Source organism: Epinephelus fuscoguttatus, linkage group LG18, assembly GCF_011397635.1.
Source record: "Epinephelus fuscoguttatus linkage group LG18, E.fuscoguttatus.final_Chr_v1".
Lineage (NCBI taxonomy): Eukaryota > Metazoa > Chordata > Actinopteri > Perciformes > Serranidae > Epinephelus > Epinephelus fuscoguttatus.
Genome location: NC_064769.1, coordinates 9,606,222 through 9,628,575, shown reverse-complemented (window position 1 = coordinate 9,628,575; position 22,354 = coordinate 9,606,222). Strand labels below are relative to the sequence as shown.

At 40.1% G+C, this 22,354-nt stretch overlaps 2 protein-coding genes across 12 annotated transcripts in view; both read right to left on the bottom strand.

The window, feature by feature from the left end:
• Positions 1 to 4,982, bottom strand: part of fcho2 (FCH and mu domain containing endocytic adaptor 2) — a 56,900-nt gene extending 51,918 nt beyond the window's left edge. For 3 of the 8 annotated variants that reach the window (XM_049559974.1, XM_049559975.1, XM_049559973.1), the window contains exon 1: positions 4,751 to 4,981. In XM_049559974.1, coding sequence (XP_049415931.1) covers positions 4,751 to 4,783 — 33 coding nt within the window. In that variant the 5' untranslated portion in view covers positions 4,784 to 4,981. Of the gene's footprint in view, positions 1 to 4,750 lie in introns of all 8 variants that reach the window. The other 5 variants (XM_049559971.1, XM_049559972.1, XM_049559976.1 and 2 more) reach the window with 4 other exon arrangements.
• A 1,515-nt stretch (positions 4,983 to 6,497) lies between these two features.
• tnpo1 (transportin 1) overlaps positions 6,498 to 22,354 on the bottom strand; it is a 29,491-nt gene continuing 13,634 nt past the window's right edge. For all 4 annotated transcript variants that reach the window (XM_049559985.1, XM_049559982.1, XM_049559983.1 and 1 more), the window contains exons 9-25: positions 21,734 to 21,852; positions 21,374 to 21,434; positions 20,054 to 20,225; positions 19,661 to 19,813; positions 19,321 to 19,546; positions 18,494 to 18,665; positions 18,149 to 18,235; positions 17,519 to 17,626; positions 15,512 to 15,670; positions 15,332 to 15,419; positions 15,148 to 15,246; positions 14,939 to 15,034; positions 11,860 to 11,935; positions 10,833 to 10,932; positions 10,674 to 10,748; positions 10,267 to 10,406; positions 6,498 to 9,668 (exon numbers count right to left, since the gene is read on the bottom strand). In XM_049559985.1, the coding sequence (XP_049415942.1) occupies positions 10,299 to 10,406; positions 10,674 to 10,748; positions 10,833 to 10,932; positions 11,860 to 11,935; positions 14,939 to 15,034; positions 15,148 to 15,246; positions 15,332 to 15,419; positions 15,512 to 15,670; positions 17,519 to 17,626; positions 18,149 to 18,235; positions 18,494 to 18,665; positions 19,321 to 19,546; positions 19,661 to 19,813; positions 20,054 to 20,225; positions 21,374 to 21,434; positions 21,734 to 21,852 (1,899 nt within the window). In that variant the 3' untranslated portion in view covers positions 6,498 to 9,668; positions 10,267 to 10,298. The remainder of the gene's footprint in view (positions 9,669 to 10,266; positions 10,407 to 10,673; positions 10,749 to 10,832; positions 10,933 to 11,859; positions 11,936 to 14,938; positions 15,035 to 15,147; positions 15,247 to 15,331; positions 15,420 to 15,511; positions 15,671 to 17,518; positions 17,627 to 18,148; positions 18,236 to 18,493; positions 18,666 to 19,320; positions 19,547 to 19,660; positions 19,814 to 20,053; positions 20,226 to 21,373; positions 21,435 to 21,733; positions 21,853 to 22,354) is intronic.

The window sequence follows — 22,354 nt, the reverse complement described above, 5'->3', positions numbered from 1 at the left end:
TTCACACACATCAATAACATCACTGTAATTACAGAGTAAAACAAACACAAAAAGAAAGTTACATGGCTGAAATCTTTAATCTAAAAAACCACCTTAAAGGACAGATAAACAAACCCAACAGAGCTGCAGTTTATCATGTAACATCTGCTGGACAGAGGAGGACAGGAATTCAGTCTCTATCTGTTGGAGTATAATACCAGTTTCAACATCCTGTGTGCAGGGAATCAGGTGTTTATAGCCTGACAGGCAGTAATGCAACCCGTGACATGGAGAGAGCCCTGCTTATCTTTCAACATCATACTGCCTTCTTCTAACAATAAAATGTGACCTGAGCTTGAGAGTCTCTCAGAACTTTCACTAATTACAGTGTGCTGCTGATATGTTGTTTTGTTTACAATGTAAGTCTGCACTTAGAGATGACATGAAAATGAAAATTTTGTATGAAAATATTAAATATGAAAAGTTCAAATCATGATTATAATCACCAAAATTATCATGGTTATAGGTTATTGCGGTATTACTAAAATGTGCTGAAAAAGTAGTGACTCACAACCACAACCAGAATTAGCAGCACTAGGCTTTTTGTTTGCATAAACATTAAAATAACATAGCCAATACCTCATTTTCACATATGCAATCATAAAGAACGTGCATCAACATTAAAAATAGCCTGTCATTGAAACGCTTTCTTGAGTGACTGTGTCACTGTAGATGAGGACAAGGGACCCGTAGCATCACTGGGTTTGCCTGCAGCACACTCACTCTGTAAACAAGTAAACAGCAAAACAAACCCACGTTGCATGCTGCGCCTGCCTGCGTCTGGGACACTGTTTGTTAACTCTGATTAATGCTGAACAATATTTACCGTGATCAAACACAGTTTTAATGATGATCAAAATTTGACATTGTAATACTAATCGTTGGGAAATTTACCACAGTTTGTGGTGAAATCTGTAATTGATTGATCTGTAGTCTGCATCTAGGGCTGCAAATAATGTGTAAGCTGTTTTCATTGTCAATTCATCAGGCCTTTTATTTTCGGAATGATTCAATTAATCCAAGGTGACATTGTCATTTGACTTTTTATCCACCAAAAGACCAATAACCAACAGTCCAAAACCTAAAAATATTCAATTCACTGGCTATTTTCTGGCTAACATTACACCTCTCATGCTGTCACAAGCACAAGCCTCTCATCCATGAATATATGCAACTTCCTTTTGTGCAGTGATATGGTTGGCGGGGGTAGTTTGGTAAAGAGAAAACAGTTCCTGCATGATACTGCTCACAACAAGGTCTGTGGATTATCTTGAGTAACCGGATCATGATTTCAGGAAAGAGACATTGCTGTTGAGTTTTTCAAAATTTTTTTTTTTGGCACTTTGAGCACCACAGGCTAAGTTTCATCTGGGATGTGAAGTGTCCCTTTAAAAGAATAAGAGCTAGCCTTCCTATGCAGGCTACAAAGTGGAACTACTTTACAAACAAACCAATTTCTCTTCATTTATAAGGAGAACTAACAGAAAATACTTGGTCATAGCTGTAGTGCATATAGTATGTGCATTCATTACATAATGGTGCATAATGTATTATAGGTAGCCTTTAAGTGTGCTTTAGTAAGTCTTGGTCATTTCATTTCCACTAGCAATTCAGTAAACAGGAAACAATCAGGTCGGATAAAGAGAGTCCCAGCTGACATTACTCCTGTTTGTTCAGGTAAAGGCAGTGGAAAGAAATGCACACTTTCACTGAGGGATTTAAGAACTGCTAATCAAGACTCCTTCTCTCTACACAGACTGTAAACGATGGCCTGGTGTAGCCTGCAGACCCCAGAGCCATAGAGCGGGTAGACAGCAGGATGACATCAGAGTGTCTGCCCTGGGTCATGTGATCAGAGAAGTCTGGGAGCGGTGCACTGAGCTGTCACATCAGACTAACATACACTGCATGTGTATTATGTGGAAAGCACACACAGGCTGGGCTTACCCATATAAACATACATGTAAAAAAAAGCGTAGGCATTACTTCGGGATGTGACATCAATTGTATAGCTACTGAGTAATCTGAAAACAGGTTATATTATCACCACGACGATGACCCATTTAAGCACGTCTAAACCCAGCTTGCATGTAAGAGTTCATGAGACACAAAGCAAAAGACAACAAACCACCACGAGGCAGGATATCTGTTTCAAGCAAAAACAAAAGTCAATGTTGACCAAAACCCTTTCCCCCTGTGGGGACATCTTTGCTGTAACCTCACAACTCAATCCCACTGCAAAAAAAAAACTCAGCAAGACCTTCCTCTAAAGACAAACATTGAAAGCAATATGGTAGCTTGTGTCTGCTGAGAGAAAATGTGTCACCATTTGTCTATCTGTTGTTCTTTCTTCAGTCTTCGCTGTAATATTGCGACACTTCACATGCTGGATCCTAACTTGCGGGAGTCTGACTGTGAAACTTGCACACAGTGTGAGAACCTCTCAGACCATGGATACACACACACACACACTACGGACACTGGAGAGAAGAAAGCCATCCTGGGGCTGTTGGCTCTGTCAACACTGTTTGCTTATCGCACCTCATCTTATTTTCCCATGGCATGCTGGAGGTTACAGACGCCACAATAAACATAAGATCATCAGGGATGTAGAGCTGTAAACTAGAGCATTAGGCCAGCTACCTGCTGCCTTTGTGAACGTGACATACTAATCCACTGCCTGAGACATTTCAAGACGTGCCACTAGTCACACATTCAAACTTTCACCAACAGGCCACAGCGAACAAGCTTACTCTTGCACATTTCACACACACAAAAAAAGGGAAACGGACATTTGAGAATTGCAAACAAATCTAGCGAGCGGAAATGTTGCAGCCAGTGACTAATCAAGTGCTGCAGCTTTGACAGAGAGACGACATATACCATGTCTGGCTCCTAATTCCTAGAGAACTTGTTTATTCAGCTGAGGAGAGATGTTGTCTACCTCAGAGATTCACGCCAAGATTACATACAAGGAAAAGAAACAACAAAAATGCCTTTACAAAGACCAGAGTGAAAGAGCACAGAGTGGAGACAGGTGTAGGCTACGCTCTGGCATGCTGTGCAAAAGTGAAACAGATTAGACACCTTTTCTAATCTGACAGCCTAGTGTGTGTGTGTGTGTGTGTGTGTGTGTGTGTGCTTGTGGTGATGATTTGTAGTCAAAGGGAAATGGATGCATCCCCTCATGCCAAGTGTGAGTGTGTGTGTGTCCTGCATGTTAAACACACAGCTGATCTTTGCCATCACTGGATTCTCTTGTGCCCCACTGCAGGGCACAAAGGGCAGATTGAAGAATCAAGAGCATCTCAGCTCTCCTCTTTTCCATTTAGTTAATGATGAAGTCTCTTTATGGAAAAGGGCTTTGGAAGCTGACAGCACTGTACTTTCTAAATTACCTCAATTAATGTAATTTCCGGTTACAAAGTTTGTTTACTCAGCTTTGCAAGCGGGACATACTTTACAGCCTTTGCCACCTGGAACTAAGGTCAGCTAAGGCTAAAAACTCTAGCTGTGCTTCCCACCTTAGGGCAGGCAGGGATGCAATATGAATGGTGGCTATTTGACAACTTCATACTATTGCAACAGCCTACAAAATAAACAAACAGGAACTTCCCTTTCAGCATATCAGCACTAAGGCAACATGAAATGTTATCTAAACACATTTCTGAGAGTTGTAAGTACACCTGGTCATAGATAAATAACAGAGTAAAGCAATTACACATTTATTTGCATATTTTTTTTCCATATTCAGTCATCCAAAACTCCTTGGTCTCAAGTGGAAAAGGTGGTCAACATAAAAAGACCACAACATTTTTACTAGTTAAGTTGAGATAACTCAATATAAGACTAAAAGTCAAACATTTGATCCATACTTGCAGCAGTGGTAAAGTGCAATGCATGGCCTTAGCTGAGAGTAGTAGCCCTAATGAAGCCTGAGTTGTTTTCACTTTTGATAACACTTGACTTTATGGCTTTAGTGTTAAAAAAAAAACAATACTATAAAAAAGACAGACATGTTGGTAAAGGCTGAACTGAGGATGAAATAATATCAGTAAGGAAAGAGGCTTTTACTTTTCAACCTGCTATATCATACCGTAGCCACGTCAAATCGAGAGAGTAATGACCTTTCGGAAGTGAACAGACAACACTGTACACAGTGTAATAGTACTGTACGCATTGCAGCACTGGCTCTATTTAAATATTAGCTAAATGTCCAATGTAGTAAGAGGCTAATTTCTTGTTTTTAAAGCTGTTCTCCAACTTACTAAACATCTGGCCTCTCACTGAAACTTTGTTACGGAAGAATATGACGCGTACGGCCGAGGTCTCTGACTGACAGCGGAAGCGTCCAATGGCATTCATGGAACTGACCATAAACATTCCAAACGAGCCTGAGAGAGCCAATTAGCGGGAGCAAGGGTGGACTCTCCGAGGTTTCAAGTTAGATGGGTTTACAGAGGCCCAAACCCCGGGGTGGCAAAATAATAATCGCCGAGGAAAATTAACGATGGCCGGGTGGCTGCTGACCAGTAAGTCTGGCCGCACCGGACACCGCCGGTTCAAGCTTGTGACCAGACGACTACCACTACAACGTGAATAATACTTAATTCCAGGCTGACATGAACATGATTGGGAGGGAACACAGCGAGAGAATAATAAGGAATAGCACCGGTGTAAACACCGTGAATAAAAAAAAAGCACCACCTACCCAGAAATTCTCTAGGAAGTAGGGCGTTATCATCTTGTTTTATTCCTCTTCGCCGCAACTCTTATATTTGTTGTAAGGGAACTTTTAAAGCGTAAATCATCCACCGTCCTCCCCCCGTTTCTGTTGTATCTGCCTTTCCCCGTTTTCCTCCTCTCCCCTTTCTTCTCCCTCCCCACCTACAGACTCCACCTCCACTCGGCTCTACTGCGTCTCTCCCCTTTGGTTTCTTCCCTTGGAAATGTAGATTTGTAATGGACGAAACAGCGCTACCAATGGCGGATAACAACAACAGTGCAGAAGACGGGCCGTCGCTAGGCAAAATGCTGCCTTCAGTGCTCTGCGTAAACTCCTGTACTCTTGTGGACTGAACATGTTGAAGCGGTACATTGAGGAGGATAAGGGGCGAATTAGGAAAACAAGTAGTTTAAATTGATTAAGATATAAATAAATAAACACCAGGTCACAGAAATGTAGGCTACACATTATCCACAATGCTAATTGCATGAAAGCAGATAAGAGTCAAGGGTATTTTAATGTCAACAGCCACTAAATTCACAGCATTGCAATATTTTACTTTGAAAACCATGTATCTCAATTTATTAAATGTGAATACGCCTCTTTGAAATTTAAATATGGCATTTCTTGATTTGCAATTTCAAAAGCAGAATCTGTTTTTTTTTTGTGTGTTCACAAATTCAGATTAAAAAATTGGAGTTGAAATTTTAAAATAGCAACATCCATTAATATCATTATTATCAGATACAAATTATCAGCACATACTGTCTTTGGATTTTAATTTTCTAGCAGCTTTCTTAGATCACATGACTGACAGACCATGCTCTGATAGACAAGAGGTCAACTTGATAGCCTATCCTGTTCTAGGTAGCCCATACATGATGGGTTTGCCCAGCTGTGGCTATTTCAATTTTTTCAGCTTACATTTTTAGAGCTAAATTTGCTAAATCCAATTGGAGTGATCACATTTTTTTTAATTCTAAAATTTTATGAACATCAAAAAGTATATTAAACAATGTCAAATAGGTGAACTCAGCACAAATACATTTAGATGCATGGTGTTCAAAGTAAAACATTTCAATGCAATGAAATCAGTGGTGTTTAAAGTTGGTGGACTTCAATTATTCGTGTCTTGTTTGTGCAAAAAAATTAAATCACATAATATTCAAACCCAGGTGTGAACACAACTTGGGAAAATTTTCTGCCCTCATGTAAAAAAAAAAAAAAAAAAAAAGTGTTCTTGTATGCGGGTGATTCCATCATTAATTAGTCTGTTTACAACTTTTGTCCCTCATGCTTATTTGTTATTTTTTACTGATGGGGATCTGGTACACTAAGTCAGCATAGATCCACAGATAAGCAGCCAAACAACTAGAATCACTTCAGCATGCTGGGCTGCATTTGTGATGCTGTAGTATATATGCACGGCCTCTATTCAATTAGCGTATTGCATCTATACACCTGTAATGGCCTCCAAATGATGGATTTTTAGCTTCATGCATATAAATATATGTTGCCTATGATGTGAAATAATGTAGATCTGATACCTATGTTTACATGTATACAAAGTGAAATGCAGTATTAAAATCTGAGGCTGTTATTTGATAAGCCCTCAGCCACTGTCTGAACTGATGAGACAGGACAGACTCTATGATTTCTTGCATGCTAATATTGTGCAGATCCGACACATGCTCTATTAAATTTTAGAAAATACAAGACAGAGACCCATAAATAATGTAAACAATTTATTGGAACAATGTACAGATTCAAGCAATGGTAACCAGTCACATCCACTATATCATCTTACAAATATTACAAAATTACTACAGTACAATATAGATTCTTTGCATGATCCAAAATATTTGGTGGCCCCAAAAGTATTACTTTTTTTTAAAATTCAGCAGCTTATTAAAAAAAAGAAAAAAAAAATCAAACCATGTCTATCAAAATTATGTTTTTGCTTTTATTAGCAAAAATGATGAAGGCAGATAGTCTAATCAAGTTTGAAGGCTAAATGAGAATGCAGGAGTTCTTTGACTAGACATTCCTTAATATTGGTGGGTGCTTTATAAAATACAAATTTTCAGTAAAGCTTCGTAGAAAGTCAAACTTACATTTGCAAATTATGTTTTTAACATTATCTTTGAGTTGTCAACCTATTTCTTTGCTTTTAAATTCAGTGTTACCTGCTTCTTTAGATACAGTATATCTATTGCAAAACACCAACAAAACCTCAAAGTATTTGCTCTCAAGGCATTGTATACACTAAGTATTTACCGTAGTCCGATAACAATCACTTTTGACACAAAGTACATGAAGTATGTGCAAGTTACCATTTTATTCTTCCCCCTGCCTTGCAATTGTAATCCCATTTTGACAGCTAGCAGTATTGCGCACATATAACACTAATGCCAATTAACACCCATGGTTACCCACTTTTAATATGAAGGGTGAGAGTTTTACTAATCTTCAGTTGAGAGGAGATGCATAAAGGCGTACACATTGGGGAAATGATAACAAATAACACTGAACACAGACGACCTGAGGTTAACACATAGAAAACATGTATTCAAGTAGTGAAACACAACTACAATGTATAGCAGCAGTCGAGTCAGAAATACAGCACAGTAATGGTGGGGATTGTTTCGCATGTGTTTTCTAGACCTACACTCTTTCAATGAAAGAATAACAGGACTGTGCACGCACATACACAAACATACACACACCCCATCAAGCCATGTTTACTCCATTGTTTTGCATGCCAAACAGCTGGAATGTGACAGACAGAATCACTTCAAAACACAAAATGATGTGGCACATACAAATATTTGCCTCTGTATTCCATGATGCATTATTATCCTGTTTACCTCATTAATGTTAAATCTAAGAGATCAGTTATATGTTTCATATTGTGAACGTTTATCTAAGACACTAAAGTACTTTCACAATCTAATGACCCCTTTGCATCGAGATACTTATTGCATTAGGTAAATACATTTTAGCAGCAATACTTAATCAATGATCTGTTAACACTAAGGTCATATTCTGAAGGGTTTGGCTACATCATTAATTTCAAGCACTTGCAATTTAAATTTTAAGTGCATGCCATGTGCATTGCAAAGGGTTAAAATACTGCAGTTATTACTCTGGCCAGCAGAGGAAAAACGACTGGCAGGGCATAAAAAACAAAAATTTTTTAAAAAAAATCTTCCATTCTCTCCAACCCATCATGGAATACATTCAGGCTATCTGTAACTTAAACACTTACACACTTCATAAAATATAACAGCGCAAAACAACCAGAGACAATAACATTGTTGTAGTTTCACAGTATTTAAAAACTATACATCCAGCTATGGGGGAAAAGTTAAGGGAGGACACTCCAGCAAGAGTTATGTGAAGTTATAAACGTCCCAGTGTTGCTATACATAAAAGGTTACTATGTACTTTTAAACCTTTAATTGAAGCTCCCCTCCCTCCCGTAATTCCCTTCCCACTATATGTTGGGCTGTGAGGGGCCACCAACATGCAAGAGATGAAAGTACCCCACAAAACACAACCACCCAAAACATTATACACTCATCCTCGAGATCATGCTTTTAGCACAAGAAGCCAAACAACCAAGAAGAAAACATCAGTACATTGAGAAATTAACATATTTAACATTCATCTGATGGACTGCATGGTTTTGACAGCCAAAATCACAAAAAATCACTAAGACGAGAATTGTGTCGTGGTGTCTCCAACATGTGTCTCCTTCATTTCTCCTCCACGAGGCTCAGACCATATAAAGGATTGTAAGCATCGAAAGCTTCACTACACCTGCTGATGAATGTCCGTGTCACATTCACGCCACAAGACCAAACTGAGAGATTCACGCCGACATTACGTCACAGCCAAGATTTTGCACATTTCCTAAACTCTGTGTGTAAACCCAGTCATGCTACATTACAGCTGATTGCCGTAATTCTCTAGTGGAGGAAACAAAAGTACTGTAAATAGATAAATTACAAGGTCAAAGAAGAACCTTATCACAGGGCAATGACAGCTGTCAAACGCAACACACATCACTAATGTTCCACAGCTTTTCACGACGACACAAGCATGCTACCTATTCCCAGAAAAGCTGCTCTTAAAAGAAAATCTTGTGCTCTCCAGTGACATTATTAACAGCTTTTGCCCTGATAAAGTATAGGAACACTGAAAAAATATGATAACTACATAGGTGATAACTTATTCTTGGTGATATGCAGCATTATTAAATTAGATTCTCCAGAGTTGGATCCAATATGATGCATCATTAGCATCAGCTGCTATGTCTTAGCTTTAGGCTATCCTTATATTTAGCGAAAATACCTCTTGATGAACCCTCAACTTAACTTCATTTATTCTTCTACTCTACTGATAGAATTCAGTCGTACTGAGAACTACCACGTGCCATTTACCTGGCTGACATGATGATAAATGCGCATCTGCTCTAAAGACCTTTTTCTGCACCTTTCGGTGTGCAAACCTAACAAAAATATATGAGCAAATGCTTTACAGAGTTTTGCAAAGTGTTCTGTTTTGCTTACATTTCTTTCCAATAGTTCAGGTAACAGAAAATAAGATGTTTGGGGAATAAATGTAGAGAAAAAGGTGACAGATTTTTTTCTGATTGAGATGTGATAACGTGATTTTTCCTCCCATGATAAGGTTGCTCTGGCAGTCCCTTTCCCCCCCTTGCCTGTGCATGGGGGCACTGAGCACTGCAGCTACCACCTCCCTCCCACCCCGTCCTTCAGGTCGGGGAGGGGTCCGCACCCCTTCCCTCCCCTCAGCAGGCAGACCCTTCCCCCCAGTAAAGGGTAACATGTTCCCTGGGTAAAAGAGGTTCCCTATATTGTCTCCCGTAGTAAATGACCTGTGCAGAGAGAGAAAGGCCCCATTAGAATACTGTCCTAAAGCAACATTTCTTTTATGTTAAATAAGGGTGTCACATACTTAAATTCCATGCTTTGTAAGAGCTTTAAAAATCACTTAACCAAATTTAAGACTGTTTTTTGGAAACATCATTTTTTGCTTATTCAAGCACTGCAGACAAGTATAAATGTATGCATGTATGTGGCACCACTCAGAGTTAAGTTTTATGTAGGAATATGGTTATTAGAATGAGTAATATGATAACCATTTTGTCAACAGGTAAGTACAAGTATTAAGTTAAAAAATAGGCAATAGGTCCAGTGGTAGCTTTTAAGATTTGTAACATCAGAAATGTGGACTTTCACACAGAAGAGCTCGACTCTCTTTGGCAAAAAGAAATTTAAAGATTAATAAATTAGATAAAATGTTTGTGCCAATTGAGACCTCACAAATCCAAATTTAAGACTATTTAAAGACTTATAATGCCTGATATTCATAAAGTTGAGTTTAAGACATTAAGATTTTTCATAAATACTGAAATCAGCATGTTTTTCTATTTACTTTCAATGACAGCATATGATATCAGAGAAGATACTGACCCCAGTGATGAGGCACACTGCTGTGGAAACAGTTACACCCCGTAAAAGGTTGCCAGCCGCTCCTTCAGTGGCATGGGGAACTGATCGGAGAAGCGCCTCCAGTTGTCCTCTCCCACCTGGTTCTTAAACCCGTGAAGGATCTGAAATCAAACCCCAAGAGAAGCTCATTCCAAGTCATAACGGAGTGCTGCCTTTCAAAATAGATCTTGTGCATCACAGGGTTACTATCAGTGTCAACTGTAGACACTGCCACTTGTCCATTTGGCCACTGGGGGGCAGACAGGGTGACTCAGTGAGCAATGATCAAAAATCCTTAAGTAAATGTTACTTTGCTGAAATTTGACCCAGTTAGACTGGTAATATGAGTTGTGATTCAATGCAGTATATTTTATATTTTCAGCTTTTACCTTGTAGAACATGTCTCTGAGATCATCCTTTGGATTTACCCAGGAGGCCACTGCGTCACAGAAGAATATAAAATCCTGTTCCAGAGAAGAGAGGTAAGGCAACATTTCAACTCGTGGAGCAACTGACAAACGTAATGACCACGTGTTGCTAGGCCTCACCTGCACTACACCTCCCGGGTTTACACTGATCATAGTGCAAATTCCTCTGAACGCAGAGTCTTTCTCCTCATTGTCTCTTATATTTCGTAGAGAGGTGCACCTGACAACAGGGACGACCACATTTAACATCAGACATATCAAGTAAACTATTTCAGAAACTACTAACAACTGCCACTATGACTGGCTACTGCAAATACCAATAACATAATATTTGTGAGAAATAAACAAATATAGCCTATATTCATCCTTTATACAAATGTAATGTTTATGTGTATTATCATTAATACTTTTCTTCCTTATCGGTAAAAACATATTAGACTCTATGTATACATCCATGTGAGAAATTGTGTCTATCATAACCTGAGGGATAACCACGACAAGTCAAGCATGCACACAAAACAAATAAAATAAAACAGTTTTACTTTTAACAAAATATTTGACTTATGACTTCACTTTTGTCTACAAGCAGTATGTTGAGCAAAACCTCATCTATAGCACCTTGAAAATAACATTACTTTTTGAAAAGGTTGACTAGAGAAGGCTTGGGGTCATTTTTTGGGACAGGCACATGCAGCTGGGTGACTACTATATGAGAAAGGGATTTAGGAATGCTCTTTCTGCAGCAAAGACTGCATCCTTTCTCTGTTGTTGAACCAGCAGGCATGTGACATATCTGATCCCATGCATCTTTTAGGTTAGCGACAGTTAACAATGACAAAAAAACTAGAAATTAAATTAATGTAGAATACATGAAGGTGCTACTGAGGCAAAAAAAAAAACAAAAAACAAAAAAAAAATCACAAGTAGGACCTAAAAGAGGACAGGGTTAGTCACATGGTTGGCAATGATTACAAACTGATAAGAAAAAACAAAAAAGAACAACTGAAAGGACTTCTTTTGAGAAGGAGAGTGAGGAGTGAGGAGAGGAGAGCAACAGGGGAGAAAAGGGGAGCAACAGGAGACAGACGAGAAGATAGGAGGAAAGCAGAGAGGAGATGAATTAAATAAAAGATTGAATAATACACACCAGGGTCTTATAAACTGCTGTAGCATGGGTGCCACCTCTTGAGGACAAACGTAACCAAGACGACCAATTGTTATTGCTAAGGTAACGCAATCACGGTTACACACCACCAAACGCCAACCAAGACATGAGCAATGAGGAGGGGGAGGAGAAAAATAAAGAAAAAACAAACAACTCAGAGACATAAATCAACAGAATCTGTGTATGATAATAAACAGAAGATTTCACTAGTGTTGATTATTACTGCCCCGTCAGTCATGGGGGAGGAATGTAAAATATGACACTCTAAAAAAAACATACAACACGTTTAAGGGAGAACACATTGACAACTTTGACAGGACATTCATAGAAAAAGGCAAACAATGGCATCTGCTTTCACAAATCATATGGATTGAAAAAGCTATTCAAATCTATTATGAATGCATTAACTTGATTTACAATGTAGGTCTGGATGTGAAGACACAGGCTAGCTGAGGTGTAGCATGTGTATGTGACTGGACTAAACAAGAGCAGTTCACTTGTGCTTTCAGAGATTTCTCCCTTAAACTCACAAATGTTAATTTTCCATAACAAACAGAAATGTTTTTGTTTTTGTTCTTTTGAAAAGAAATGACAGATTACTCCAAGCCAACTACATGGAGGGAGACTAGTATCCAGCACAGCAGGTTCTTATGAGGCAGAGAGGAGGGAGGACCTAAGTTTAAGAGACACAAAACTATGCAACATTCTCATTAACAAACAGGCATTTATGAACAGTCCAATGACACATGCAGAAAGCAGATGGTATGCTCATTAGAATTTAAGTTCAGTGCAGGATAAGCTGATCAGAGAAACTGAAAAGTGCCACTGTGTGCACTCTCCTAGACTTCACTGCCACATCCACCTTTCACTGACTGTGGTGTTACATGGCTGTCTATTTAAATTTAGTTCCAGTGATTAACTGGTTCTCTTGGAAATCTCTATGGCTACATTCACACTGCAAGCTTTAGTGCTCCATTTGGATTCAATGCTCAGATCTGATTTTTTTTTTTTTTTTTTTTTGGACTATTCACATTATTTTTTAAATGAGGCCAATCTCAGATTCCAGTGTTAGGTGGTCACAGTCTTGAACTAAATCACACGTGCAAAAGAACAATGACAGCAACGTCACACTGGTGCTGCCCCCTAAAAGTTGGAGATTTGAATCATTAGTCAGAGAACAATTTAGAGTCAGCTGAGATTCCTCCATCTCGAGCAGTCTTTTGTTTGTTTGGTTTGGTTTTTGTCAGTCAGTGTGCATAGTATTTCCGTGGACATTTTGGTCTCCAGATTCAGCTGCACATTCAACGCTCCTCACTTTCATGCTGCTCTTTGGTACAGGCAGCCTCTGATACAAAGTCAGCTGTGGATACAGAGGCAGCTGCCCACAGGATGAAAGGCTTTGCCCGATCAGGTAACGAGATGTTATCTTCTACCATCTGCTTAGAAGTGATGACACTCACAGCAACTCAATACATAGTCTGTAGCACTGCACATTTCCGATCTCTTGTTAGCGTAGTTAGCTTGTTAACTATATTTTGAGAATGTCATCATCGCACTGAATGTGCCGCTGTACCCTGTTCAAACTCTCTAACTCTAAATGAAAAAAATTAAGAGCAAATATTTAAACATTCATATTGAGCAGCCAAATCTGCTTAGGCTGACATAATTCTGAGCTGGGTACAACCCGACGTCACACGCAGCATGCTGTCCTATTGAAGTAAACATGGAGGCCACTGAAGTCAGCGTTTACAGTTTAAAGTAAAAGTTGATGTAAAGTGGAAGCCAGTTAATTCATGAGCAGATGATAAAGAGGACGAAGACGGATGCTACTTCTGCACCAATGTATGTGTATATGTAGAGTTGGAGCCAGGAGTGGTGTGACGTGAATGGTGTCAATGACTTCGACCTGCATCAGATTTAGATTAGATTCAATGTGATTTGTAATGTTCACTGTTATGACAAAAACAGATCTCGAGTCACATATGAGCCACAAAAAAAGCTCATCAGATTTGGGAAACACCTCCCTGCAGTCTGAACATAGCCCGTGAGATTTAAGCACGGCCAAAACATTGGATTTTGTGGAGTTATTTGGAATCCATTGGTTCACTGTTGTGTTTTCAATTAACGCATTGAAAACATGCAACACATGGTGAAAAGGTTCGCTGGTCAGAATCAAACATTATTAAATTCTTATAAAATTCAACTGGAATAACACAGTTCTAATTATCATGTATCCTGCATCAAACATTGGCCATTCTTAACAACATTTAACATCTATTGGCAGATATGCATCCACATTTAAAGAACAGTAAATAAAAGCAACAAATAAATTGACAGCAAACAAACAGGAACACATCTACAGAGTCCCTAAATTTTCTGTCACTTAGGCAGGTTACACTTCACTCTTGAATGTAGATTTTTGACGAGGTGGTCTCTTTGACTCATCAAATCATTATGTCCAATTCGATTGGTAAGAACAAAAGTGCAGTGTAACCATCTTTTAAATGCTCTAGGCTACGTACCCTACATTTAGTCAGATTAGGTGTTCTAGCAATCATTTATAAGTAATTATTGTTTAAGTGCTAAGCAAATTGTTGTCTTGTGGAAACAGTTAGCTATGTGAGGCTGTGAACTCAACCTATGTATCTCACACACTGTCTGTGCTTTGCCTTTTGTTCTACTTCAGTATTCTGCTTCTCCTGATGGTGCACAGTCAGTCCACATTAGTTCATTCCAAGTCTGGGCACTTACATGACTCGCTCGATTCAAGAGTGTCAAGATTTTCACACCAGGCCTTGCCCATGTTTCATTTTCTTTTATCTCCATTTACAGACCATGCTGCCAGCTAGCAAATCATTAGCTGAAATATTTTGCATACTTGTTGAAACCAGCCAAACCTGTAAGGCCCATGGCTAGGGAAGGGTTTCTGAATAGAGATTAAAGGGCAGGACAGGCACTCTAGTGAGTGTGGTGATTCCTGGCTGAATGGACCTGAGTGTGTGAGCACCTCCCTGTGTGTGGCGACCTGGCTGGCTGGCTCAGCACTGCCACCGAGTGGTACCTGTGTTCTCCAGTAGAGTCTTTGGAGTATTGGGCCTGTTAATGATCTCCACCAGCTGGTGCAGCACCATGGCAACGTACGGCTGCATTTCAGACCCTACAGGTGTAGGACCGTGACAAACAATGGAAAGAAATCTGTTCACTCTATTCTGGTAGTAAAAAATACAGTGGTGACATATTTTGGTAATTATTTAAAAGTGAGGCACTCACCCATTTGTATTGATATCTCTCCAATTGCCCATGTTGCATTGTTGCACACTGATATTAATTCTGGGTTTAAATTAGTACCCAGGATGGGCATAAAATCAGCTGGAAGAAGGAAAGCGAGTTAACTTAGCAACTGATTAACAACTTATTACCAACAGTGTTTAGGCATGAACTGCACAGAACATACCGATACATGGTTTGACGTGTTGGAAACAAGCCTTGGTTAAATCTCCCAGCAGAGCAAAAGAACTCTGACGCACTTCTGGCATTTTGTCCTGAGCAGTTGGACAGAACAACAAAGGGTAAACAATGCAAGTGACCAGTGATCAGTTTATCAGAAAAGTAGCATGTTATTCACTTTCTTCACCTGCATGCACTGGTACATGAGGGTGAGGATGTTGCTACGCGCAACCAGCTGCTCAATGGTGCCTCCCAAACCCTCAGCCAGTCCACTAAGAAGATCCAAAGCCACGATCATGAAATCTTTGTCAGGGGCCTCATACTGGTCAGGCTGCGACTGATAAAGCTGAAAGAGTGAGGGATGGTAGAGCAGAGGAGAGCTGAGTTACATTAACATAAATAGTTACTAGATAATCAAATTATCATTACTTCTAAAACCTGAACTCTAAAGTTAAGTTTCTAGTTTTGAAGTCAGCTCTCTATCGTTGAAATGACATGTCCCATCCACTGTATTAATGATTGAATACATAGTTTATCTGCATACCTATATTTAACCTACATTCACTTTTTTTGGGCCACCTGGAGGCAGTGCGACAAGGTGTAAACACAACCTTGAGATATTACTACTTTTTAAAGTTGACATGCCCATAAAACCAAAACCATGAGCTGAAAGATGCTCTGAAGAGCTGAGAGTCAGGTGATAATTCTCTTTGGCTTTGTCACTACAACCGAATCCTTTCATATTACATTTATTCATTTGATTCATTGATAACTAGAGCACTCGGAGAGCGCAGTCCTCCGCCAAGCAGCTCGGATTTCCTGCCATTTTATTATTTTATCCACTTCGCTTCAACCGATCACCACCAAAATTTTATCATCTGTTCCTTGTCCCATTATCAACTTTTCCTGAAAATTTCATCAAAATCCGTTCAGAACATTTTGAGTTATTTTGCAGACAATAGCAGACGAAAACATAACCTTCTTGGCGGGGGTAATAAAAACATTAGGATTAAATCTGCAAGAAAGTATGAAAGTATGAAAACATCTATTTACAAACTCTCACACAACTCATGCAGTATAATCCAAGTCTCATTTATCCAGTCGTATGCTCGGTATGGGCGGCACGGTGGTGTGGTGGTTAGCACTCTCGCCTCACAGCAAGAGGGTTGCCGGTTCGATCCCGGGCGTGGGAGCCCTTCTGTGCGGAGTTTGCATGTTCTCCCGGGCACTCCAGCTTCCTCCCACAGTCCAAAGACATGCAGATTGGGGACTAGGTTAATTGATAACTCTAAATTGTCCGTAGGTGTGAATGGTTGTTTGTCTCTATGTGTCAGCCCTGCGATAGTCTGGCGACCTGTCCAGGGTGTACCCTGCCTCTCGCCCAATGTAGTTGGGATAGGCTCCAGCCCCCCCGCGACCCTCAAGAGGATGAAGCGGTTAGAAGATGAATGAATGAATGCTCGGTATGTCCTTAAAAAGGCAGCCCTTTCTGACCAGGAACTGAACTGAAAGTAAAACTTATCTATGTTCTCTTCAAAGCCAGACTCCACTGACAAAAACATTTTACCTCACTGAACACAGGAGCTGATGGTCTACCACCACCATGACCAGTGTAGGACTCGGTCGAACCCTAAGTAACTCTTTAAAACACAAAAATATCACTACAACACAGACAAACTAATTGATCAAGGAAGGGATAGATCAGCAGCTCCCGTGTTCAGCGAGGTAAAATAACTGTTTTTATCAATTGAGTCTGGCTTTGAAAAGAGTATACATAACCCTCTTTTAGTTAAGTTCTCTGTTGGGAAAGATCTGTCTGTTTGACAAGCATCGGGTATACAACTGGACAAATGAGACATGGATCATACTGCTCGAGTTGTGTGAGAGTTTGTAAAGCGTTGTTTTGATATAGTTCTGCTGTTGTTAAACACAGACCCCTATGATTTCAATTCATCAAGAATTTTCTCCACTTCTGGAGAAAAAGGTGTGAGTAATAGCTCTACAGATGGTCATTTGGGTGGGGTGAAGTATTCCTTGAAGTTCAGCCTGAATGCACAGGCAGTAGGGTCAAGAACGTACACGTCAAACAGCTTCAATATGCTCATTTTATTTATAAAAGAAGAAAAATAGTTTAAGTGTAGTGAGAGAGAGGGGGAGACTTATGTGTATACAGTTGAGGGTTCTACACACTCACCATGGCTTGAGCAAGGGTCTTCTGAACCAGGTTCACACAGCGTTGGTACACAGGCTCACAGTAGGGCAGGAATCCACTTTGCAGGGCAGTGGCTACAGATGACAGACACTGAGGAAGGCAAGCAGGGGGTAGATACCGTCAGTAGTCTGCTCATATCATCATCATCATCATCATCATAGAACAGACTCAATGTCAACTGAGTGATCTGTGCAGACTAGTGTTAATTTTGTCAGTTATTTTTCTTAATTAGCCTTAGTTCTGTGTCACATGTCCTTGTTAGTTTTTAATCAAAGTTAGTCAACCTCATCCTGTTTTTTTAAGTTCAAGTTTTAGTTGACTAAAAGTCTAAGCATTTTAGTCTCATCTTAGGCAAAGAAAACCATGACTACTTCAGTATAGATGGTAGTAAAGTTAGCCAAGTTTTTATTTTTTAAAAACACATTTCAGTCTCATTTGTTTTCATCATCATAATTGGAAGCTGATATAGACATGGTTAGTGTGTAATGAAATCTCATAATTGTCTCATCTTAGTCATGGAAATAAAGGTTTGTTGGAAAAACATATTAAGTCATAGTTTTTGTTAGCAAAATGAACATTGGTGCAGACAGTAACTTCACATAAGCAACTCACTTCTAATAATGGGAAAAGATCTTTGTCTTCATCTTTCAGCTGGTTCCATTTCTGTATCAGTGGAGGCATCAACATCTGGATATATTCCTGACAAATAATACACATTACATCAGCCTCTGCAGAGACACAGTATGCAACTAATGAGTGATAATTACAGACATAAATTAATGGTCTGCATACAATCAAGCTAATTTAGGAAGCATGGGGATTTGTTAATGCTTGTTTTCCTTCTGGGCATGATTCCACTCTATGACATTACAAAGTACACTTACCACCACTAGCACTAATTTTATATTCACATGTAAATGTGAAGTGAAACTGAGTCAGTGCTTCTGTTCTTCATACCGGTTTATTGAGATGGTGACCCACTGAGTCTGCAAGTGTTCCTATGGCATCGTAAAGAATGAGCAGATTCTTGTGCTGGTACTTGCTGAAAGCAAACACCAGTGTGTCCAGGATGAATGCCAGGTAAGGAACCAGCTCTGTACAAGCCTCCTCCTCCAAAGTGGCAAAGGCACTGGGTGGGAGAGATTAAACAGAGGAGAGTAAAGAAAACATCACAGAGTGAGCCATGTGTGGTTGTTACCTCTCAACAACCTAAGCTGGGCACACACTGTACGATTTGAGCCCTATTTTTGAGCACTCATTTTAGAGTGGAATTGGAATTATAGCTTTGTTGAATGTTGTTTGCTGTGCAGTTTACAGGGGTGAGCGAGGACAGATTATGGCCCAATCAACTGCTCCCAACTGGTTGCAGATGAATTTCTGACATGTCAAAAATTTTGGTCTGCCGTTGTCAGGCTCTGGCACAGATGATGCAGAGCAGAGCAATTCCCCTAACAACAGTGCCTATTTCTCACTGCACCTGCACAAAGTGGCAAACAGAGCATCTTAAAGTACTGTGGCTTGACGATGGAACCATACAGTGTGAGGGCATAAATTGTGAGCTTTGGCTTTACATTGTGATGATTTTACCCATATAGTAGAAGTTAGAATTAATCAACAACATTTCTGAAATGGGCTCAAACTGTAAAATGGATGCCCAGCTTTAAAGTAATCTAGCTGCAGCTCAAAAGCCAAAGAAAAATGTGAGGGCAGCAGGAGTCCAAATTAAGTGCAGGGTTCCAAATTTGCTGTAAAATGACATGGCTTTATCAGGACTTCTTGCTCACCTGCAAGCAGCCTCTTGCACGCGTTTGTTGCTATCCAGAATACGTTTGAGCAGCTCTGTCATCAGAGGCTTCAGGTAAGTATCTGGGGGCTGGCTGACAACCCAGTGGGCGTAGCGGCTCAGTGTCCAGCAGGTGATGGAACGCACTAGGGCCTTCTTGTCAGACAAACACTGTACAAGATGGGGAATGAGCTCAGGCAGGTATGGGATCATGCCCTGCATACAGCCTGGACAGAGGGATGAGAGCACAGTCATTTAAAGCAGGCACAGTGTCTGATTACATTTACTGGGGGAAAATTTTCTCCCCATGTTTTGTCCCAACATCTTCTTTCCTTTCTTACCTTCAGCTATAGCCCCCAGGACTAGGATGCCAGACTCTTTAACTACCCACTCGGGATGGAAGAGCAGCTCTTTGAGTAGGGGCAGCAGATGCAACAACAGATCATCCCTGAACACGTTGGCCAACACGTCCAACGCTGCAGCTGAACACTTCCCTAATGTTTGGTGAAAAGTAGAGCAACATACATACAAACATAGAAGTGTGCGGACAAACATCATACACACATCACAGGTACAGTAGAGACAAACACAAGAAAGTTCATCAATACAGCGTATGTTATCAAGCTCTTTGTCAAGAGAATGGGACATGATGAAAAGGGACAATTTATATTGATAAGGACGCAAGCGCTGAACGGAGATCTAGACAGCTCCACTGGCACAGGCACTGAACTCACGCAGGTTCCAATCAGAGATAGTGTCATCATCGTCATCCAGTTCGTCATCCTCATCTTCATCTTCTTCAATCCCATCACCCTCGTGCTGCTGGGCAACTGTGCGGGAGCGATGGAAGCGTGGCCTTATGTCTTGCTCGTTGTCTGGAATTGCCTCATCCTCCTCAATGTCCCCCTGATGACAAATGCACAGCATGAAAGAAAGTCAAGTATGTTTCAACTTCATTATTTTTGACACACAAAAATGATTGTATCATTAAAGGGATACAAACAACTGAAAATGCTTGTGCTTTAATGTATACATCTCACACAGATTTATAGACCACACAGTCACATAAACCACTTAATTCATCCTTCGTTAAGTCCAGCCCTTCAACGCAGACTGGACAATCATATCAGAACACCGACCGCCTCCAACCAGGGACTGTAAGCTATAGAGTGGTGCAGGATGAGTCATAAAACCCGAAAGTGAATTAGCATTTATGCACTCTCAGTTCCCTCCTCTCAGTCAGTGGTTTTTTTGGATGGGTTTTTGGTTAATACAAGCTTAAGAGACCTTTATGTTTTGTTATGATTATGTTAGTTATTACCTAGGTTGTGAATTTTGAAGTCTTCGGTGTCTTAAAGAAGGCAGCTGCTAACAAGTGGCTAGATATTTTTTTACTTCTGGCGGCTGCATTGCTCTTCAAAAATCATAAAAGTGGTGTTCATTTGTGAAAATTATCTTGCTGAACAAAATGTGTATGTATTATAAAATTTTGTTTGCCACAGGGCACATTTTGGCAATAATCCAAAATCTCCAAAAAAGGGTCTCCAAAATCTCATGCAATCATTTGAGATTTTGTTCATTATCATACTGGTTTTGCAAATTTCAGGCTTGTCATGGTTAAACATTGATCCTGGGTCATGTGTAATAGTGATACTCATTCCTGGAAGAGGTAGGGCAGAGACATGTTAAAGGGAAAGTTCACCCCAAATTCAAAAATATTTATTTTCCCTCTTACCCATAGTGCTATTTATTAATCTATATTGTTTTGGTGTGAGTTGCAGAGTGCTAGAGATATCAGCTGTAGAGATATCTGCCTTCTCTCCAATATAATGGAACTATAATGGAAGACACTCCACTTGTGGTGCTAGATAATATTTCTGCAGTTAGTGACAGAGTGGGTTCCAAGCCAGCTCCGACAGCTTGACATAGTAGCAGCTTCTAACAACAAAGGGGTGGGGTTTAGTGAGGGGTCAACTAAACTGAATGTCAGCCAAAGTCATGGGTCAATCCATCTTCTTACTTACAGGTACAAATATTAGGCTATAAACACTGACCTTGAGCAGGATTATGTCAATCTCGGAGTACTTCATCCCGTTGACAAGCACCGGAGTGAGCCTGGAGTGGAGGCAGAAGGAAAAATTATGAGAACAAAGGGCAAGGATAGGTTGCAGCCCGCGAGCAATCACTCAAATGTGATTCCTGCTGTGGGCGCAGTTTAATGTGACAGTGTGGTGACAGATGTTACAGCTGAGGTCAACAGTCAGGGTTCTTAATCAGCCACCCTGAGGTGGGGAAGAAGAATATCACCCTAGTACAAGGTCTTCACTAAGTTACTGTCAAGGTTGCTATGAATCAACAGCTTTTTCTGTATTACCACTGGAGTGTCAGTCTTGTAGTGTGTTCTGTGTTCTTACTGGGATAGGTGTCCACACAGCACTTCCTTACACACAGGCTGCTCCGCCAGAGTAAGCCAAAACTCACAGGCTTCCAAGGCAACATTTTCATCTTGGTCCTGTGTCCTCTGTAGCATGTACTGGGAGGAAAGTTGGGAAAATGTAATCTTAGATCCTTAATTTTTTCAAAACTTGATTTTTAATTAAAAAAATATCAACGCAACTACATCTGCAGCCTATCACAAGCAAGTTGAAGGCCGCTATCAGGAGTGTATCATTAAAGAACAAGTTGGTAATACTATATTTTGCACAACCAAAAAGCCAAACCCATAACTGAGTCTGTCTCTCAATACATACTTCCTAACTTTCCTGCTTTGTCTAAGACACTCTGCCCCAAGCCCATTGGTGCCTACTGAAGCCATACATTAAAAAAAAAGGCTAAATAATTCCATAAAACAGCTGGGCACTGTAGCTTGTAGCAAACTTCACTCAAACAGAGTTAACGGTGTATTTGTTGGGGACTATTTTCTGCTGCAGATAGGGCACATAAGAGGATATTTATGGCACCCCAGTGTTTACGGGATGGACTCAAATTAAAATTCAGAGCCTATCACAAGACACATGATACCCAGTCCAACAGTG